At 35.4% G+C, this 18129-nt stretch overlaps 2 protein-coding genes across 2 annotated transcripts; both read left to right on the forward strand.

Annotated features, from left to right (window-relative positions):
- Positions 1–6418: 6418 nt before the first annotated feature.
- LOC150037942 (uncharacterized) lies at positions 6419–6954 on the forward strand. Its single transcript, XM_090310648.1, has one exon. The coding sequence runs from the start codon at positions 6493–6495 to the stop codon at positions 6763–6765; it is 273 nt and encodes a 90-aa protein (XP_090166774.1). The 5' UTR covers positions 6419–6492; the 3' UTR covers positions 6766–6954.
- An 8516-nt stretch (positions 6955–15470) lies between these two features.
- Positions 15471–16127, forward strand: LOC120072087 (uncharacterized). The gene has a single exon (XM_039024504.2). It carries the CDS (start codon positions 15471–15473, stop codon positions 16125–16127), a length of 657 nt encoding a protein of 218 aa, XP_038880432.2.
- Positions 16128–18129: the final 2002 nt, after the last annotated feature.

The raw sequence follows: 18129 nt of genomic DNA on the forward strand, positions 1-18129 counted from the left end.
TATATGTTTCAATTATCATGTTAATATACAAACTCAAAAGTTACACTAATCCATGCGATAAAAGTTAAAATAGAAAATAAAAATTTAAATTATTTTATCTATATATGAAAGATAGACATGAAATCTCATAATTAGAGTAGAGATTTTGATTGAAAATTTAGAAATTTTCTTTTGACCGAATTTTACTTCCCACATGCAAATTAAACTCCATCCACTTCTTTATCTATTTTTTATTTACTAATCTTAATAGAGTCAACTAAAATAGAGTTGGTCAAATAAGAAATACTATCTCATTGACTTTGCAAAAATTTAATCTGATACTTGATTTAAACCATAAAAATGAAATTGAAACAGTTTGACTGGCTAACTATTTAGACATTTTTTAACAGATTACTTTATATTTCGGTGTACCAAACAAACTAAATCAAATTCCAATAAATGAGAGAGTACATAAAAAGAAATTAAGTTCGTCACCAATGCCTAATATCTCCATCACCGACTTCCCCTTTCAACTCCATCTCCACGTCCTCCCGTTACATCGAATTCCCCAACCAATAGTCCATCACAATAGCCTCCTTCGAACTCCTTAGACTCGTGGACTTCTACTTTGTCTCTTCCTTTTCGGTGCTTCCATTGCATCAAAACACCCACCTAGATCTTTGTCGCCGTCACTACCACAGTGATCACCTCGAAATCTGACTAATATGACTCTGATTTCATCTTCCACACTGCCACAATCCAAAATTACTTGAAACCACCTCCACGCCACCATCGACACCTACAGAAAACTCACCTCTCTCCCTTAGGTTTGTCAATCCTGGTGGAACAAAAATTGGTGTAATGAAGAAGCAGAACAAAGTAGGAATATGTTGGGAAAAACCTTAGGAATAAGTAGAAAAATAATAGAGAAATTAAAGAAAAGCAATAACACTGGAAACACAAGAATTTACGTGGTTCCCAACTCGGAGAAAAACCAGAAAAACCACGACCTACCAGAAAGAAATTCACTATGTGAAGAATTGTTACAATCACACAGAACAATTCTCTCCCCTGATCCCAATTACAAGACCACTCTCAAAGTATACTACTCACACCCTTTTCCCACCCTCAAACTAGAGAATACACAAAAGAAATTTAACTAGAGTTAGCACACCCAAGCTTAAAGTGTTTCTAACTGGGACGACTTGAAACATAGGCTCCTTTTATAGGCTTGGAGCCCATCTCCATTCTTCAATTTAATCAATGTGGAACAAACTACACTTCTAATATTTTGCCAAAGCCCAACAAATTCCACCTTGGCAAGATATTTGAAGAATTCACAGCTTTTATAACATCCATTGTCTTTGCCGACAATCATAATTCTCAAATAAGAGAACTATAACCTACTTCACCATGAAAAGTAGACCATTTGGAATATTACCTCCTAAGATTTTTCTTTTTCGTCACATGTCGACAAACTTTGCTGATATTCATTGTGCAACTTCCATATACTTGGCTCAACTGAAAGTCCTTCAGCCATCGACATAACTCCCACCACACACCTTGCATATCCACCAAGGCAATGCTTGTGTGTAAACTTATGGAACCGCTAACATTACATCCTCTATTATGGTAAAGCGGACATACCATGAGGATGAATTCTGTCTTCTTTAGAGGAAGACAACGTCACCTCTAACGAGAAAGACATCATTAGCATTCAATCTAGAGCCCTTTGACGAACCTGCTCTAATTTTCATATGCCCATATTGTTCGTATGCCCAATAGCCTATCTTCTGCTCGAAGACTCTCTTTTTTAAACCTATGCTGAAATCACTCCGGAACTGCACTGAAATACCATCACTGCTTAACATGCACTTATGTAATCCATATTGTATCAACACATCCTTGACTTGCTCTTGCCACAAGTCGAAGTTGATCACTCCATCAAATTTCTCCACATCAAACTTTATTGAACTCATAAAACTTGACATACATCTGTATCACTCCTAGTAAATAAGAAAATAGTGAACGACCCATACTATTTACAATAATGCAACCCGTTTCAAGAATTCTTTTCTAATGTGGAAGCTTAGACAAAGCTGCAACCACAAAGCATAATCAGACATTCAAGAAACTATGAACCTGATGCTCTGATACCACTTGTTGAGAAAAATCTCCCACTGCAGGAATAAGCAGAAAAATAATAAAGAAATTAAAGAAAAGCAATAAAACTAGAAACACAAGAATTTACATGGAAAAATCCCAACTCGGAGAAAAACACGACCTAACAGAAAGAAATCCACTATGTGAAAAATTGTTACAATCACACAAAAAATTCTCTCCCCCGGTCCTAATTACAAGATCACTCTCTCAAAGCTTTTATACTACTCATACCCTTTTCCCACTCTGATAACTGGCAGAAATGCCAGTTATTATAAGCCTTTTATTTAGAATTATGAGGGCTAACAAGTAGAAAATACGGTGATAATACTTAGAATTTGTAAAAAAATTGAGTTTTGCGTCGATCAACACCTAAATCCTCACTAACCCCAATATTATGCGTTATTCCATGCCAGTGTCTATTTTTTTTTAGTTATCGCAGGAATCAAACGAATGCACTGGAAATAAGTAATTGCAAAAAAGTCAAATGCATGTGCTGAAACCAGGCGACCACAAAGATAATCACATTCAGTGAAAGCCGAGCTATCGTATAAACGATCACATGCGTCTATCACATGGAAGTTGCGGCCATCAACCGAATGCATCCATCGCATGGAAGTTGCGGCTATCGATCGAATGCGTTCATCACTTAGAGATTGCGGTCACGGAGTGATAACCTTAAATAGAAGGGTGACCGCAAAATGAGTAGAATGCGTTGATATTTCAGTTGAATCAACCTCGAACGCATACTTTAGGAGTATCAACAAGATAAGATGATGTGACATTGCCCATACCGCGACAAAAGCAGCAGTGAGACATAACGCAATCATGATTGCTGTTGGTGTTTGAACTCTATAAATAGCCTTTGGACCTTCACTTCAAATCATCTGAATTTCTACCTTAAGACAGAGGTTTGCGATCACAGATGAGAGCATGAGCAAGATTTTCTGTGAGGATTCTTCATCTCCATAAACTAGTCCGAGTGACGACCAGAGCTTTCGTTGGAGATAGAGTTCAAAAGAGACGTCTCCACCATCCATCCATGGCACCACCAGCAGCCTTGATGCAGAGTCTTTCATTTCTCCTATGATCTCTATATTGTATTATATTTTAGCTTAAGATATTAAGACATTTTGTAATCAATGCATATCTTGATTCCTTCAATGCCATCTTCTTCATCGTCTTTATCTTTATCACCGTTTACCTTCATCGTTTATTTATCAAGGGCGATCACATACTCAATCGTGTGGCCTATTGATAGGACGCATGTAGCAACCCACCGAGAGGTGTGCGTTGTGCGAGTATAGTGAGTTAATCATCTTTGCTTGGTGAGAGGCTATAGCAATGCTTGTCGATAGGTGGTTGCAATGCTTGTCTATAAGTTAATTAGCCGCATTTAACTGCTTGAGAAGGTAAGAGATTGAACGCACTAAAGCAAAGTATAGATTGTTCCTAAAGATAGGTATGGTCTTATGCTCGACACAACCATGCACTATAGAGATATAGTCATACGGCTGACCATTGAGAGGTGTGCGATGAGTTAGTATGAAGAGTTGGGATTACTCGAGCAATTTAAGATGATAAACATTAATATGCGTTAACAGTTGTTGTGTATCTACCAATTCTCATCGCAAGTCTTCCATTGCTCAATCTGTTTAGTTAGGAGTAGGAGTAGTGTGTAATCCATTAACTTCTTCTTTTTACTTCTATTCATCGCCTCAAAAACATTGCTTCACAAGCATTATTGAGTGACAAGTCCCTATGTTCGACCTCAGATTACTCAAGATACTTGCGTTTTCATTATACTTGGCAAGAAGACAAGAAAACTTGTGATAGGAACGCATGGTCATTGCATACTAGATTAACGCATACTTTCTATTCCAACGCATGACCTCCGACGCATGGGCTTAAATGCATAACTTAAGACATGCATAGCTTAAGACATGCAACGCGCATAATTGTGTTCAACAAATTTTCAATCAACAAGCTTTTGGCCTCAAACTAGAGAATACATAAGAATTTAACTAGAGTTAGCACACCCAAGCTTAAAGTGTTTCTAATTGGGACGACTTGAAACATAGGCTCCTTTTATAGGCTTAGAGCTCATCCCTATTCTTCAATTTAATCGATGTGGGACAAACTGCACTTCCAATATTTTGCCAAAACCCAATAAGTTCCACCTTGGTAAGATATTTGAAGAATGCACAACTTCTACAACATCCATTGTCTTTGCCGACAATCATAATTCTTAAATAAGAGAACTATAACCTACTTCACCATGAAAAGTAGACCACCTCCTAAGATTTTTCTTTTTCGTCACATGTCGACAAACCTTGCTGATATTCATGGTGCAACTTCCACCTACTTGGCTCACCTGGAAGCCTTTCAACCAGCGACATAACTCCCACCATACACCTTGCATATCCGCCAAAGCAATGTCTGTGTCCAAACTTATGAAACCGCTAACATCACATCCTTTATCATGGTAAAGCGGACATACCATGAGGATGAATTTTGCCTTCTTCAAAGGAAGTCACCGTCACCTCTGATGAGAAAGACATCGTCAGCATCGGATCTAGAGCCCTTTGACAAACCAGATCTAATTTTCATGTGCCCAGATTGTCCATATGCCCAACAGCCTGTCTTCTGCTCAAAGACTCTATTTTTTAAACCTATGCTGGAATCAATCGGGAATTGTACTGAAACACCATCACCGCTTAACATACACTTGTGTAATCCATATTTATCAACACATCCTTGACTTGCATTTGCCACAAGTCGAAGTTGATCAATCAATCAAATTTCTCCACATCAAACTTTATTGAACTCATAAAACTTGACACACATCTGCTTCACTCCTAGCAAATCAGCAAGTAGTGAACGACCCATACTATTTACAATATTGCAACCCGTTTCAAGAATTCTTTTCTGATGTGGAAGCTCAGACAAAGCTGCAACCACAGAGCATACTCAGATATTCAAGAAACTACAAACTAATGCTCTGATACCACTTGTTGGAAAAAAACCTCCCACTTTTACCGTAGGAATAAGCAGAAAAATAATAGAGAAATTAAAGAAAATCAATAAAACTGGAAACACAATAATTTACGTGGAAAACTCCAAACTCGAAGAAAATTATGACCAACCAGAAAGAAATCCACCATGTGAAAATTTGTTACAATTACACAGAACAATTCTATCCCCTGATCTCAATTACAAGACCACTCTCTCAAAGTTTTTATGCTATTCACAAATTTTTCTCACTTTGAATAGAGAATACATAAAGAGAATTTAACTAGAGTTAGCACACCCAAGCTTAAAGTGTTTCTAACTGGGACGACTTGAAACATAAGCTCATTTTATAGGCTTGGAACTCATCCCCATTCTTCAATTTAATCGATGTAGGACAAACTGCACTTCTAATATTTTGCCAAAACCCAACAAATTCAACCTTGGCAAGATATTTGAAGAATGCATTACTTCTACAACTTCCATAGTCTTTGCTGACAATCATAATTCTCAAATAAGAGAACTATAACCTACTTCACCATGAAAAGTAGACCCCTTGGAATATCATCTACCGGGAAAAGAGAGATTTTTGAAATTCAAATTTTGGAGAGAAGGAAGAGAGAGGACCACATAACTATTTAGATTTTACTCTTTGAATAAGCTTGTAATTACGGTTCTCACATTTAGGTTTCTCCGTTTTCTATCCATGATCTTTTGTTTTTTCGATAATCAAGCCAAATTTTAAAAAAATATTTAAACTTATTTTGTTTTAAAATTTAATTAAGATTTTAGAGGTGAATAAAGCAAATATGTTAAAAATTTTAAAAACTAAAAACTAAAAATGAAAATGCTATTAAACGATGCATTAAAATTAAAATTAAAGTAAATTAAATTGAAATTAAACTCAAATAATATATGGGATTATTGAATTAAAAGTAACACATCAAATTAAAATCATGTTTGAAAAGATTCTTTTTAATTTAATAATAGTAAGAATAGGAATGGAAAAGCAATTTTTAAAATAGTAATTTTTTTAATATGAAAGAAGGAAAATTTGAATCTCTAACTTTAAAGTTGATAATAATATTATGTAAATTGAATTATATTCACGTTGACGGATTTGAAATAGTAATTGAGTACTTATTTTAACTATACGACTTTGGAGTTAAATATTTGTAAGAAAAACGATAATGATTAAATTTATAAGGGAGAGTGAAGTCACGCGCGCGCGAATGGATTTGATCCTTTCGAGTTCGCAGCTTCTTAAATTCGTCAAAATCCAAACCATTTTCATTGCTCCCTCTCTTTCTCTTTCTAAATTCTCTCTCTCCTCTTCCGAAAGCTATGCCTCGGCCGCGACACCAACGTCAGCTCTCTCAAGTTCTTCCGCCGGACCTGATCTCCGGCGAAGATCCGTCTCAGACCTTGGACTTCGGCAGGGGAGTCGCCGGAGCAGTTTCCGGCCAACCCCATCAGCCATCTGAAGCTTCTACAAATGCTGCTGCCTCTGCCGCCGCCACCGCCTCCGTACTTCAGCGGTCCAAGAATCCAGCTGGTCAGGAAGGCTCCGGCGGCGGCCACTTCCCTCAGCTCCCGAAAACGCCGCCGTCTACTTGAACTCAACTCTCTCTCTCTGTGTCTTCAAACTTTTTCTTATTTTAGTTTAATTTTCTCTCTCTAGTTTTCTTGTCTTTGTAATGTTAGTTTTTTTTTCTCCTTTAGGTAACTGAGAGATGCTTTCTCTCCTTCTTTTGTGAAACCCAAAAATAAATTTGATGAAGTGGAAGAAGGGTTCATGGTTCTTCATCTCAAAAGCTCGTGGTTAATACTGATAAGACATTAATTATTATTTTAAAATGACAATTTCATATATAATAGGTTGAAAATATTAATAAATATAGTATAATATAAAAGAAAGAACTTGAAGATATAGTAAAATTTAGATTCATCTCTCGAAATTTATTCATTATAAGCTATATCGTTGTGCTAATAGAGTCTATTAGTGATGATTTTTCTATATTTGCAATTCTTTGAAAATTGTGCTATATTCTTAATTATTAGTTTCGAAAGTATTATAAATTGTAATCACTTTATTTTAAAAGTCGTCGATATTTCACTTTTGCTATTGTTGAGTTAGAAATAAATAGACAAAATGAGAATGTAGATAAAAGAAATCAACTTTTCAAATAGTATCCTATTCGAATAATATTTTAATGCTATTCTTTTCTAGTCCAACAATAAATAGAAAGGTTGAAAATTCCGACGTATTAATTCACAATGTTATGCTTCATCTAGTTGATGGTTGAATTTATCGAGTTGAATTATGCTCCAATCTACTTTTTATAAATGTATTATGTTTATTAGTTGTTTTTTTTTTTAAAAAAAAAATTATTTATTTATCATGTTGAGATCCAAGCAATTCTATTTTCTAGTGAAAGAGGGTTGAAGATTTTGGATCAGATCTTAAGATCTCTCTCTCCATTATTTAGCAATTTGAGTGAGAACAAGACAAATGTGATGAGTTTTTATTTTCTTCCCCAAAGCATTGTAAAATTAAAATAAGGGGGAATCGATGAGTTACTTGGATGAACAAGTGAAAAAAAAAAAAAAACTGAAATACCTTTTTCCTTTTTTTTTTTTTTTTAGAGAAAATAGCTAAAATAACTTCTTTTTTAAAGAAGGTAGATAAAAGGAATGGTTTTGTTGTCTTTATTAGAATACGTCTCTCGTTTCAACTGATAAATTAATTAAAAAAAATGAAGAAGACCTCTTCATCATAAAATTGATAGAAAAATATATTTTGCATACTTTTATTTTTAAAAAAAAACAGGCATTTCAATAAATTAGACAATATAACTACTTGTATTTTCAATTTTTTCTCTCTCCAAAATAACGTGTTTTTAGTAATATTCATCCAATTAACACAAAATTAACAATAAAGTGATTTTAAGTTTTAATAAATATTTTAATAATTTTTTTTAAGAAAAATATTTTACTTTCATAGCGTGATTATCAACTTAAGTGTGTTGCTAAAATAACATATATAATATATTAAAAGGAGTAAGATTAGCAACGGAGGGGGTGGGGCCAGAGGAATTCCCCATCAAGGATTCAGGTCCTCAAAGCATCCATCTATGTTTTATTGACAATCCCCCGAGAATTTTTTTGTTATTCCCTTTGGGGATTTTCCTATTCCCCATGGAAACTTATTTTTTATTAGAGAGAATTTTCTAATAGAAAGTTTGTTATTAAATATAATTACTTTAGTGCTTCTAATTCCGTTTGTTTATAATGTTTGACAGACTTATACGTTCATATTTGTAGGATTTCGAGCAAATGATGTTTTTTCAGAGTATTATGAGCCATTCATGATTAATTTGGGACAATTATGAAGCTACATAGAACAACCGAACTTCAAAATGTAGAGAAAAGATGAAATTGCCCCTAAAGGCCTAGCACGTGGCATTGGTCGGTGCCTAGGACAAAATGCATGCAAAGACATAGCGTAATAGAGCTCTAGACATTGACAGAACCACGAATGCATGAGCGCTATGGTGAAAGGGATACAACGTCGCGACGCTGTCCTGTAGTGCCACGACAGTGCAAGCATATCATAATATATCTCCTTTTTCTTTTAGGTCATTTCTCTATTTGGGTCTTCACTTATAATCGATCGAAACAATCTCCGATTTTATCTTCTCCATCACCCTAGGAAGATAAGATTTATGGATTTTCTAGTTTAGAGGATTTTGGAAGAACCCATGTGTAATTGTGGGAAGATTTTGTGCTTGAATGTATATATTTCTATCTCTTAAGCATCACTATCTCTTGGTTTAATTCTTAGCACGTGTAAATGATTAGGACTAACGAACCAATCATTTATGATGTTAATCACTAGAAACATAATACGTAATCCATAATTTTTATGTGTTAGTTGCCAAGTAGCTAAGGTCATCTCATGGGTATATGGTTTTTTTTTTCACGGCGTTTCATAAAACATCATATAGTTGTCTTTAGTGGTTTAGGAATAGAGAACAATTGATTAGTTGTTTGACATTTCCATTATCTAATTGTCATGGTTTAGCTCTAGAACTTAATGCATGTGTTTGGTTAATCTTAGATGCTCTTCATTCTTTTTTAATTGTCACATAGTTTCAGGATGCAAATCTATATTAATGGTTTAGGATGCTTAATGTTGGCTTTTCCATAAGTGGACTATGTGTTTAAGATGATTGAGTAATATCCTGCAATGAAGATTATATGAAGATTACATTCCGTAAACCGTCAACTTAAATACCTCCAACCTTAGATAGGATCTCGTCGGGTGAGTTATTCTTGTAATCACTAGTTTTACAAGATATCGACCTATTTTTAATAACTATTAAAATAGGATTGCTTGGATTCCATTAACCCTAAGTGAGCATGCTTTTATCTTTCTTATATATTTTAAAGTCTATCTCTTTTTATAACACTTATAACATAGTCAATAAACCTACAACATGCATCTAACATGCTTTATATAACAATTATTAAACATTCATTCCATGCATTAATATAAAAACTTATATAAAAGACCATGGAATTCTACACATGCATACTATACATTATAACACTTATAATATACTTGTAATGCATGCTACATGCTTATCTTATAGTGGGATTTTAAATCTACATGGTATACAATATGCACACAATAGATCAATTATTTAATTCATACATTCATAATGCATAATTAAATAAACACACTAAAATGGACCAGTTTTGGCATTCTAAGCTGTTAAAAGCTACACTTATTATAATAATAAGCAGAAAACAGCCTCAAACTGCCTTCGTTACTTCGAACTAGCTCGAACCACTTGAAAAGGCTTGAACCAACTTCAAAGCCCCAAAAACAGTAAAAATCGCTCAAAATCGGTCAAAATTGTTCAAACTAGCCGAATCGGATTGGTCTAGACCATCTAGACCGGTTGAGTCACCATCAATTCATCGGTTGAGCTTGGGTCGATGGGTCAGGTGAGGGCGCGAGTCACCAGGTCAGCTGGGTACGGGCGCTAGGCTGGCGAACTGACGGCTTGGGTTGGGCTACATATGCTTGGGCCATCAACACGGAGCGGATGAAGGCCGAACGAAATGGACTGGCAAAGTTAGAGCTGGATGCGAGTGCGGATTTGGGGTGTCAACCAGGTTGGGCGGAGTAGGTTATCGGGTTTGGAGCGTCTACATGCGTCAACCATCCACCTCGCAGGTCAAGCGCCTTTCGGGTTGGATCGTGAATCGGATCTGGGAGGCATCTCAAATCTATGAGCAAAATTTCACCAAATTGGATCTATCCTCTTTGTCAGAACTGAGCAATTACAGCCTAATTTCGACTCTAATGACTCTAGCAAAATTACAGACCCTTCACGACATATTAAAGCCCATAAAACACTGGGCAATTATAATAACTATTACAACCCAAGAGGAAAAATTGATGCCAAACCCGAAATTATCCATTTTAGAACATGCAATCATTCATCACATGAATCAATACCCACTATATGCAAAAACTAACAAATAATTGAGTACTTAAGCATGCTCTGATACCAATTGATGGAATGAACACATGCGGAACGGAAGAAATAAAGAATCTAAAGTACTCTAATTAGGTTAATCATAAAGGATAGCAATTGAAACAAATAAAAGGAGAAAAAGAATAAAACCTTTGTAGACTTTGAATCTTCTCCAAATTAGCTCCAATCTCCTCACGAACGGTTCGTAGACCACCATGAGAGTTTTTCTGACTATTCTCTAGCCTTAGAACGGGATGGTGGGATTCCGTGAGTAACTAATATGGAGAGGAAAAAGGTTAAGTCTTAAAGAGAAAATTGTTAAGAGATTATCACATAATCTCATCCAATTCCAATATGGCCAAGAGTTTTAGAAATTCAATAAATACTCCCTTTTAAAGATCATTACATGAAAAACATGCAACTTTGAGTTTGATGAGAATTTGGCACTAAAAAATCCACTAACTCAAAGTGGAATTTAGTGGGGCAAGTGTCTTCAAATGAAGACAACACTTAGCAATTAAATAGTTGGAATTTCTCACTCACAAATATTGGATCTTTCCACTAACTTGATCAAAGTTTGACTCTCAACGTCTAATGATTTTTTTACTTTCAAAAATCAAAAGTCAACAATTTGACTTCTATTGCATTTTTTACCTAGTAACCAATTTGACTTTTAATGCAATTTTGACCAATTCCATTTAATTTCAAAAATTAATTCTAATAATCAATTTTAAAATTAAATTAATATTAAATAATTAATTAAAAAATTTAATTAATTTAATTTAATATTAAATCCAACACTAATCCCAATTTATATGAATCTTTATTCATAATCTTGATATTTAAATCTTATTTAAATATCTCCTGCTCTATTTATATTAATTCACAACTAAATATTAGGTTAAATATATCGTATATATTTACCGCTTTGCTCAAAAAATTGAATTTGAACACTTTATATTCGTTTGTCACACCGTTGTAAGGTTTAGTCCGATATGAGCTAGTAGGGGGACCTCATGGACCTACAGATCATGGGCTTCAACGATCCATGATTAACTAGCTAAACTCTTTAATCTAATTACCCACCATTCGTTAACTACCGGGTCAGTCCACTAAAGCCTAATAGTTGCAGTCCCCTCATTGTAGATATATTATGTCCACTCAATATAACCATTATTAGTAAGTTAATCCTTCACAGGTTATTTGTAATAACGGCTGGGTCAAAAGCAGTTTTACCCCTGAGATTACATCTTGCTCCTTAAGTCTTATTGATCCTCTAATAATGAATTGGTTTGTGATCCAATCACTATAATGAGTCCCTCTCAGGCCAATGAGAGGGTGGGGCTCCTTATTCATGACCTGGAGTCCGCACTTAAGGGAACAACCTCTCTACTATCCTTAAAAGGGAGTAGGAGTGAATTTTGTCTTACACCCTATGTCTACAACTATCCACCTGAACTTACCTCTGAAATGGGAGGCTTATTGAGTCGGCGTTGTTGGGCCAACTCTCACCCATGAAAATCTAAGGATAATCTCGAATAAACAGAAGTTCATGGTTATCAGGATTAAAGTCAAATTACCTAGGTCATCGCTTTGAAATAGTCAGTCTTAAAAGTAAACAACGTTATAAAGTAAGAGTGACTTAATTCTTGGTCCGATCTTATATTAACTCATTGCATAGGACGCCTTAGCTTCTCATGTCAATACATGAATAAATCAGGATCACTTCGTTTGTAGCACTTTACAACAAATTGTAATAACTACAACGTGGATTGCATCTAATAGTGTTGCCAGAATAAAACACCCAACCTTATTCGTATACAATAGATCATTTTGACTATTTACTCGAATCTGATCCACTCTTATGTTTCCACATAAAATTCAAGTACTCATGTAATAGTCGTGGATCTTTTAGTTTATTGCATTTATTTCTAAAACGAAATAAACAATTCATATATTCAATAACAACTTTATCGATTTACAAAATAAGTTTATTGTTTTCAAACTACGAGTTTTACGACAGAAAACCCAACATGTCCTAGCAGTTGGCCAGATGGGAGGATTGTTATCTTTATTTTAGGTACGACCTACCCCTTGTTGATGATATTTTACATGAACAGTTAGGAGATTTTGATCTCTGAAGGATAGCTGAAAAGGTAGGTAAAGGCCTGAGGTCTTATTATCAGATAACAACAGATAGAGTTTTTCCCTGGGAAGGCAGGGTATGTGTACCTAATGCCTTAGCACTTAAACAAGCTGTTCTGGAAGAGGCGCACAGTTCAACATATGCTATGCATCAAGGCAGTACGAAGATGTATAGAACATTGAAGAAGTCATACTGATGGCCTGGTATGAAAAGAGGGATAACAGAGTATGTTGATAGATGTTTGATATGTCAGTAGGTTAAACTTGAACGACAGAGGCTAGTAGGATTACTTAATCCACTCTCAATACTAGAGTAGAAGTGGGAACATGTCAAGATAGATTTCTTGTTTGGTTTGCCCAGGACACCATCAGGTTATGACGAGATATGGGTGATTGTTGACATATTGACGAAGACAGCCAAGTTCTTACTAGTTAATATTACTTTCACCCTGGACAGACTGGCTAAATTGTATGTTGACATAATAATGAGTCAGTTTGGAGCTCCAGTATCGATAGTGTCAGATCGAGATTCAAGGTTTACATCGAAGTTTTGGCCTAGTTTGTAGAAGGCTATAGGCACCAAGTTATATTTGATGGAACGAACACATGCGCAGTGGGAAAAAATGGATCTAAAGTACTCTAATTAGGTTAATTACAAAGATAAGCATGCAATTGAAACAAATAAATGGGGAAAAATAATAAAACACTTGTAGACTTTAATCTTCTCCAAATTAGGTCCACTCTCTTCACGAACAGTTTGTAGACTACCACGAGAGTCTTCCCGACTATTATTCGGCTTTAGAACGAGATGGTGGCATCTTGTGAGTGACTAATTTGGAGAGAAAAAATACTAAAACTTTGAAAGAAAAAAAGGAATGAAATTATCACATAATCTCATCAATTTCCACTAAGGCCAAGAATTTTAAAAATCATTACACTCTCTTTTAAAGACCATTACATGCAAAACTTGCAACTTTGAGTTTGATATTAAAAAATCCACTAACTCAAAGTGGGATTTAGTGGGACAAGTGTCTTCGAATGAAGACAACACTTAGCCATGAAAAAGTTGGCATTTTTCACTCACAAATGTTGGATCTTTCCACTAGCTTGGTCAAAGTTTGACTCTCAAAGTCCAAAGTCAATAAATTTGACTTGACCCTCAAAATCAAAAGTCAACAATTTGACTTTTAAGGCAATTTTGACCAATTCAATTTAATTTCAAAATTAATTCTAATAATAAATTTTAAAAATTAAAATTAATACTAAATAATTAATTAAAAATTTAATATTAAATCCAATAAAAATTCCAATGAATATGAATCCCTATTCATAATCTTGATATTTAAATATCTCTTATTTTTTCTCTCTTTATGTTTAATTTACAATTAAACATTACGTTAAATATATCGTATATATTTACAGCTTTGCTCCAAAAACCTAATTTGAACTGTTTAAATTCGTTCGTCACACTATTCATAGGTTTAGTCTGATATGAGCAAGTAGGAGAATCTCATGGACCTATAGATTATGGGCTCCAACAATCCGTGATTAACCGGCTAAACTCTTTAACCTAATTAACTAACATTCGTTAACTACTGGGTCACTCAACTAAAATCCAGTAGTTGCACTCCCTTCACAGTATATATATTATGTCCACTCAATATAACCATGATTAGTATGCTAACCTTTCACAGGTTGTTTGTAATAATGGCTGGGTCAAAAGCTATTTTACCTCCGAGATTACATCTTGCTCCTTAAGTCCCACTAATCTTCTAATGAACAATTGGTTTATGATCCAATCGCTAAACCGAATCCCTCTCGAGCCATTGAGAAGGTGGGACCCCTTGTTTAAGACCCAGATTTAGTACTTAAGGGAACAACCTCTCTACTATCCCTAAAAGCGGGTAGGAGTGAATTCTGTCTTGCACCATATGTCCCCAGCTATCTACTTGTTCTTACCCCAGGAGTTCATAGTTAGCTTAGGATTAAGGTCAAGTTACCTAGGTCATCGCTTTGAAATAGTCAGTCTTAAATAGTAAACACATTATAAAGTAAGAGTGACTTAATTCTTGGCTTGATCTTATGCAAACTAATTGCATAGGATGCCCCCACTCCTCATGTCAATACATATCACTTCGCTTATAGAACTTTACAACAAATTGTAGCAACTACAGATTGGGCCGCATCAAATGGTGTTACCAAAATAAGGTACCCAACCTTATTCATATACTTTAGACCGTTTTGGCTATTTATGGAACTTGATCCACTCTTATGTCTCCACATAAAGTTCATATATTCAAATAATAGCCATGGATCTTTAGTTTATTGGATTTAGACGTTGCAAGTGCAGTTCACATATTCAACAAAAATTTTATCGAATAAACGTCAGTAACATATTTATTGATAATAGAATATGTTTAACATTACAAATTGCGAATTTTAGGACATAAAACCCAACAATATTTCAATATAGCTTTTCATCCGTAGACAGATGGTCAGTCGGAGCAGACGATCTAGACGTTAGAAGACATGTTGAGGGCATGTGTACTGTAGTTTAAGGGCAGTTGGGATACACATTTTTTGTTGATCGAATTTGCATATAACAATAGTTATCATTCGAGTATCAGTATGGCTCCATACGAGGCTTTGTATAGAAGACCATGCAGGAATCCAATATGTTGGAATGAAGTAGGAGAAAAGAAACTATTAGGCCTAGAACTTGTTCAACAGTCGTCTGATAGTATTAAGCTTATCAGGGAAAATCTTAAGGTAGCTCGAGACAGGCAAAAGAGTTATACGGATAAAAAGAGAAGAGAATTAGAGTTTGAAGTCGGTGATCATGTATTCCTTAAGTTATCTCCATGGAAAGAGATACTTAGGTTTAGAAGAAAAGGGAAGTTGAGCCCTAGGTACATCAGACGTTATGAGATAGTGGAACGTGTTGGTCCAACAACTTACAGGTTAGCTTTACCCTTAGAGTTAGCTCGTATCCACAATGTTTTCCATGTATCGATGTTGAGGAAGTATGTGCCAGATTCTACTCATGTATTGCCTGAACAACCAGTGCAATTAAAAGAAAATATGTCATACGAGGAAGAACCGGTAGGAATTCTTGATAGAAAAAAGAAAGTACTAAGAAAAATGATGATACCTTTAGTAAAGGTATTATTGAGAAATCATGGTAGTGAGGAAGTTACATGGGAAGCCGAAGAGAAAATGAGAAGTAGATATCCCCAATTGTTTAGTCAATATCCTTGTACCAAATTTCGAGGAAAAATTTCCTAAGGAGGAGCTAAATTGTAAACCCCAAACCCTACTTTTCTTACTTAAATATATTAATGAATATGTTGAGTAGATTTAAATATGAGTTAATGATATATTGTACGGAAAAGTTGAGGAATAAGGAAAATGAAGGAAGAAAATTCTAAGTGTTGAAAGTTATGGCCCTCGGGTAGCTTTGAGTTTGGCCTTAGCAAGTAAAAACTTGGCTAAGTATGGGAACTAGGAGTGGAAATCATGTGCATTGATGAGAGGTTTCCATGGGTGATAGCCTTGTCATTGGAGGTTAGGCAAGCACTTGGAAAGATTGGTCATGATGGTTAAGTGTTGGACGCATGAGGACACCATGTATTGGTAAGGGATGTGTGGTAGCCAAGGGTTGTAGAGGTTAGTGTGGCATGAGGCTGAGTGTGTTGTCTTAGGTGATGATAAGAGTGGGCGATGCTAGGAAAATGGCTTGAGCAAGTAAGACTCGGCAGTTGCATGATGTGTAGGCGCTAGCTAGTTGGTGTGCGATGGTCGAGAGCTTTCCATGCATTGATGAGGGACATGCGATAATCAAGCTTTAAGAGGTTAGGGAGCATTGTGAGCAAGGAGAAACCAAGGCGTTGGTCTTGGAGCAAGGCGATGGATAAGGCATGCGGCCAAAGGAGTGTGAGATGGTGCAAGCAATGGTCTTGAGGCAAGCGACCAAGGGGTTGTGCGATGACATTGGATGTGAGGCTTGCATTGAGGATGTTGATGGTAAGTAACCTTGCATTGATGTCCAAGGGAAGCTAATTAGCTTACCACCCTTTAAATGACTAGTTGTCATGATCAGATAAATTAACCTCAATTAATGGATGAGGTGGCAGCTTGGTAATTAAAGGACAGCATGCAGACTTGAGTATATAAAGGGAAGGGTGACTTCAAATGCATGGTTTGAGCAATTTACTCATGTTTTTAAGGTGATTTTAAAGCCATCTAAAAGCTGAATGAGTCTAGTTGACGAAGAAGGGCTGTTGAAAGGAAAATTCAAAGGAATTGAGCTGGAAACTGAAGAATTTGCAAAAAGGTCAAGCTCTCAGGTAAATCTAAGCCAGTGTTGAAGAATTGAAGTTTTTGGCAAAACCACGAGGAATTCTAAGCTCAAAGTTTAAGGTAAGCATATTAAGACAATTTTGAACAAGTTTTTAGAAGGAAACTTTTTGGGAAAAGGCATATAAAATGAGTTATTTGAATTATAATTTGAATTTTGAATTTTTGAACAAGCAGGTAGCTGCTTGGGTTGAACAAGAAGGCAACTCAAAGGTTGGCACATGTGCAAGAGGTTAGGCTGTGCATTGAGTTGTGCGATGAGCTATGTAGGCATATGCTAAAGGCTTGGATGCATAAAACGTAGTGTGTGCATTGATGTTTGGCTGAAGAAGCACCTAGGATATGCGATTGGCGCATGGTGTGCGATGAAGGTGTATGTGTATGCCACATAGCCAAGGTTTAACACCTAAAGAAATTTCTAAATGTTCAACGCATAGTAAGGCAGATGTTGAGAGGTAAGACTAATGTATTGAGGAAAATGTGAGCTTAAATATACAATTTAGTCTCAAAAGGGAGACCATTGCTAGTAGCTAAAGCATGTTGTTATGTCCACATATTTGACACCAATAAAGGAAGCTTACCAACCTTAAAACGAATTGCCAAACCGTGAGTGACTATGATTGTTTTCTAAATTTTTATAGAAATCCATGTTTTGATGAAAGCTTATTCTCATGCTAGTTATTTTACTAGAAGTTTCCAAGCAACACATTTTTCCTATGATATGAATGCATGCTAGTTGTTAAGTAAGAAGCATGTTTTAATTAGTAAGTTTTCAATTCACAAAGCATGCGTTAGATCTTTATACGTAAGTGACTTGATGCTTATAACTCGGTTATGTTATTATGTTTTAAGCATATACATTTCAGTAAATAAATCTTATGTTGATTAAGTTAAGCTTGATACTGAAGGACTTAGAGAAGGTATCTGAGTA

Source organism: Benincasa hispida, chromosome 2, assembly GCF_027475165.1.
Source record: "Benincasa hispida cultivar pf3 chromosome 2, pf3_genome.v1.1, whole genome shotgun sequence".
NCBI classification, from domain to species: domain Eukaryota; kingdom Viridiplantae; phylum Streptophyta; class Magnoliopsida; order Cucurbitales; family Cucurbitaceae; genus Benincasa; species Benincasa hispida.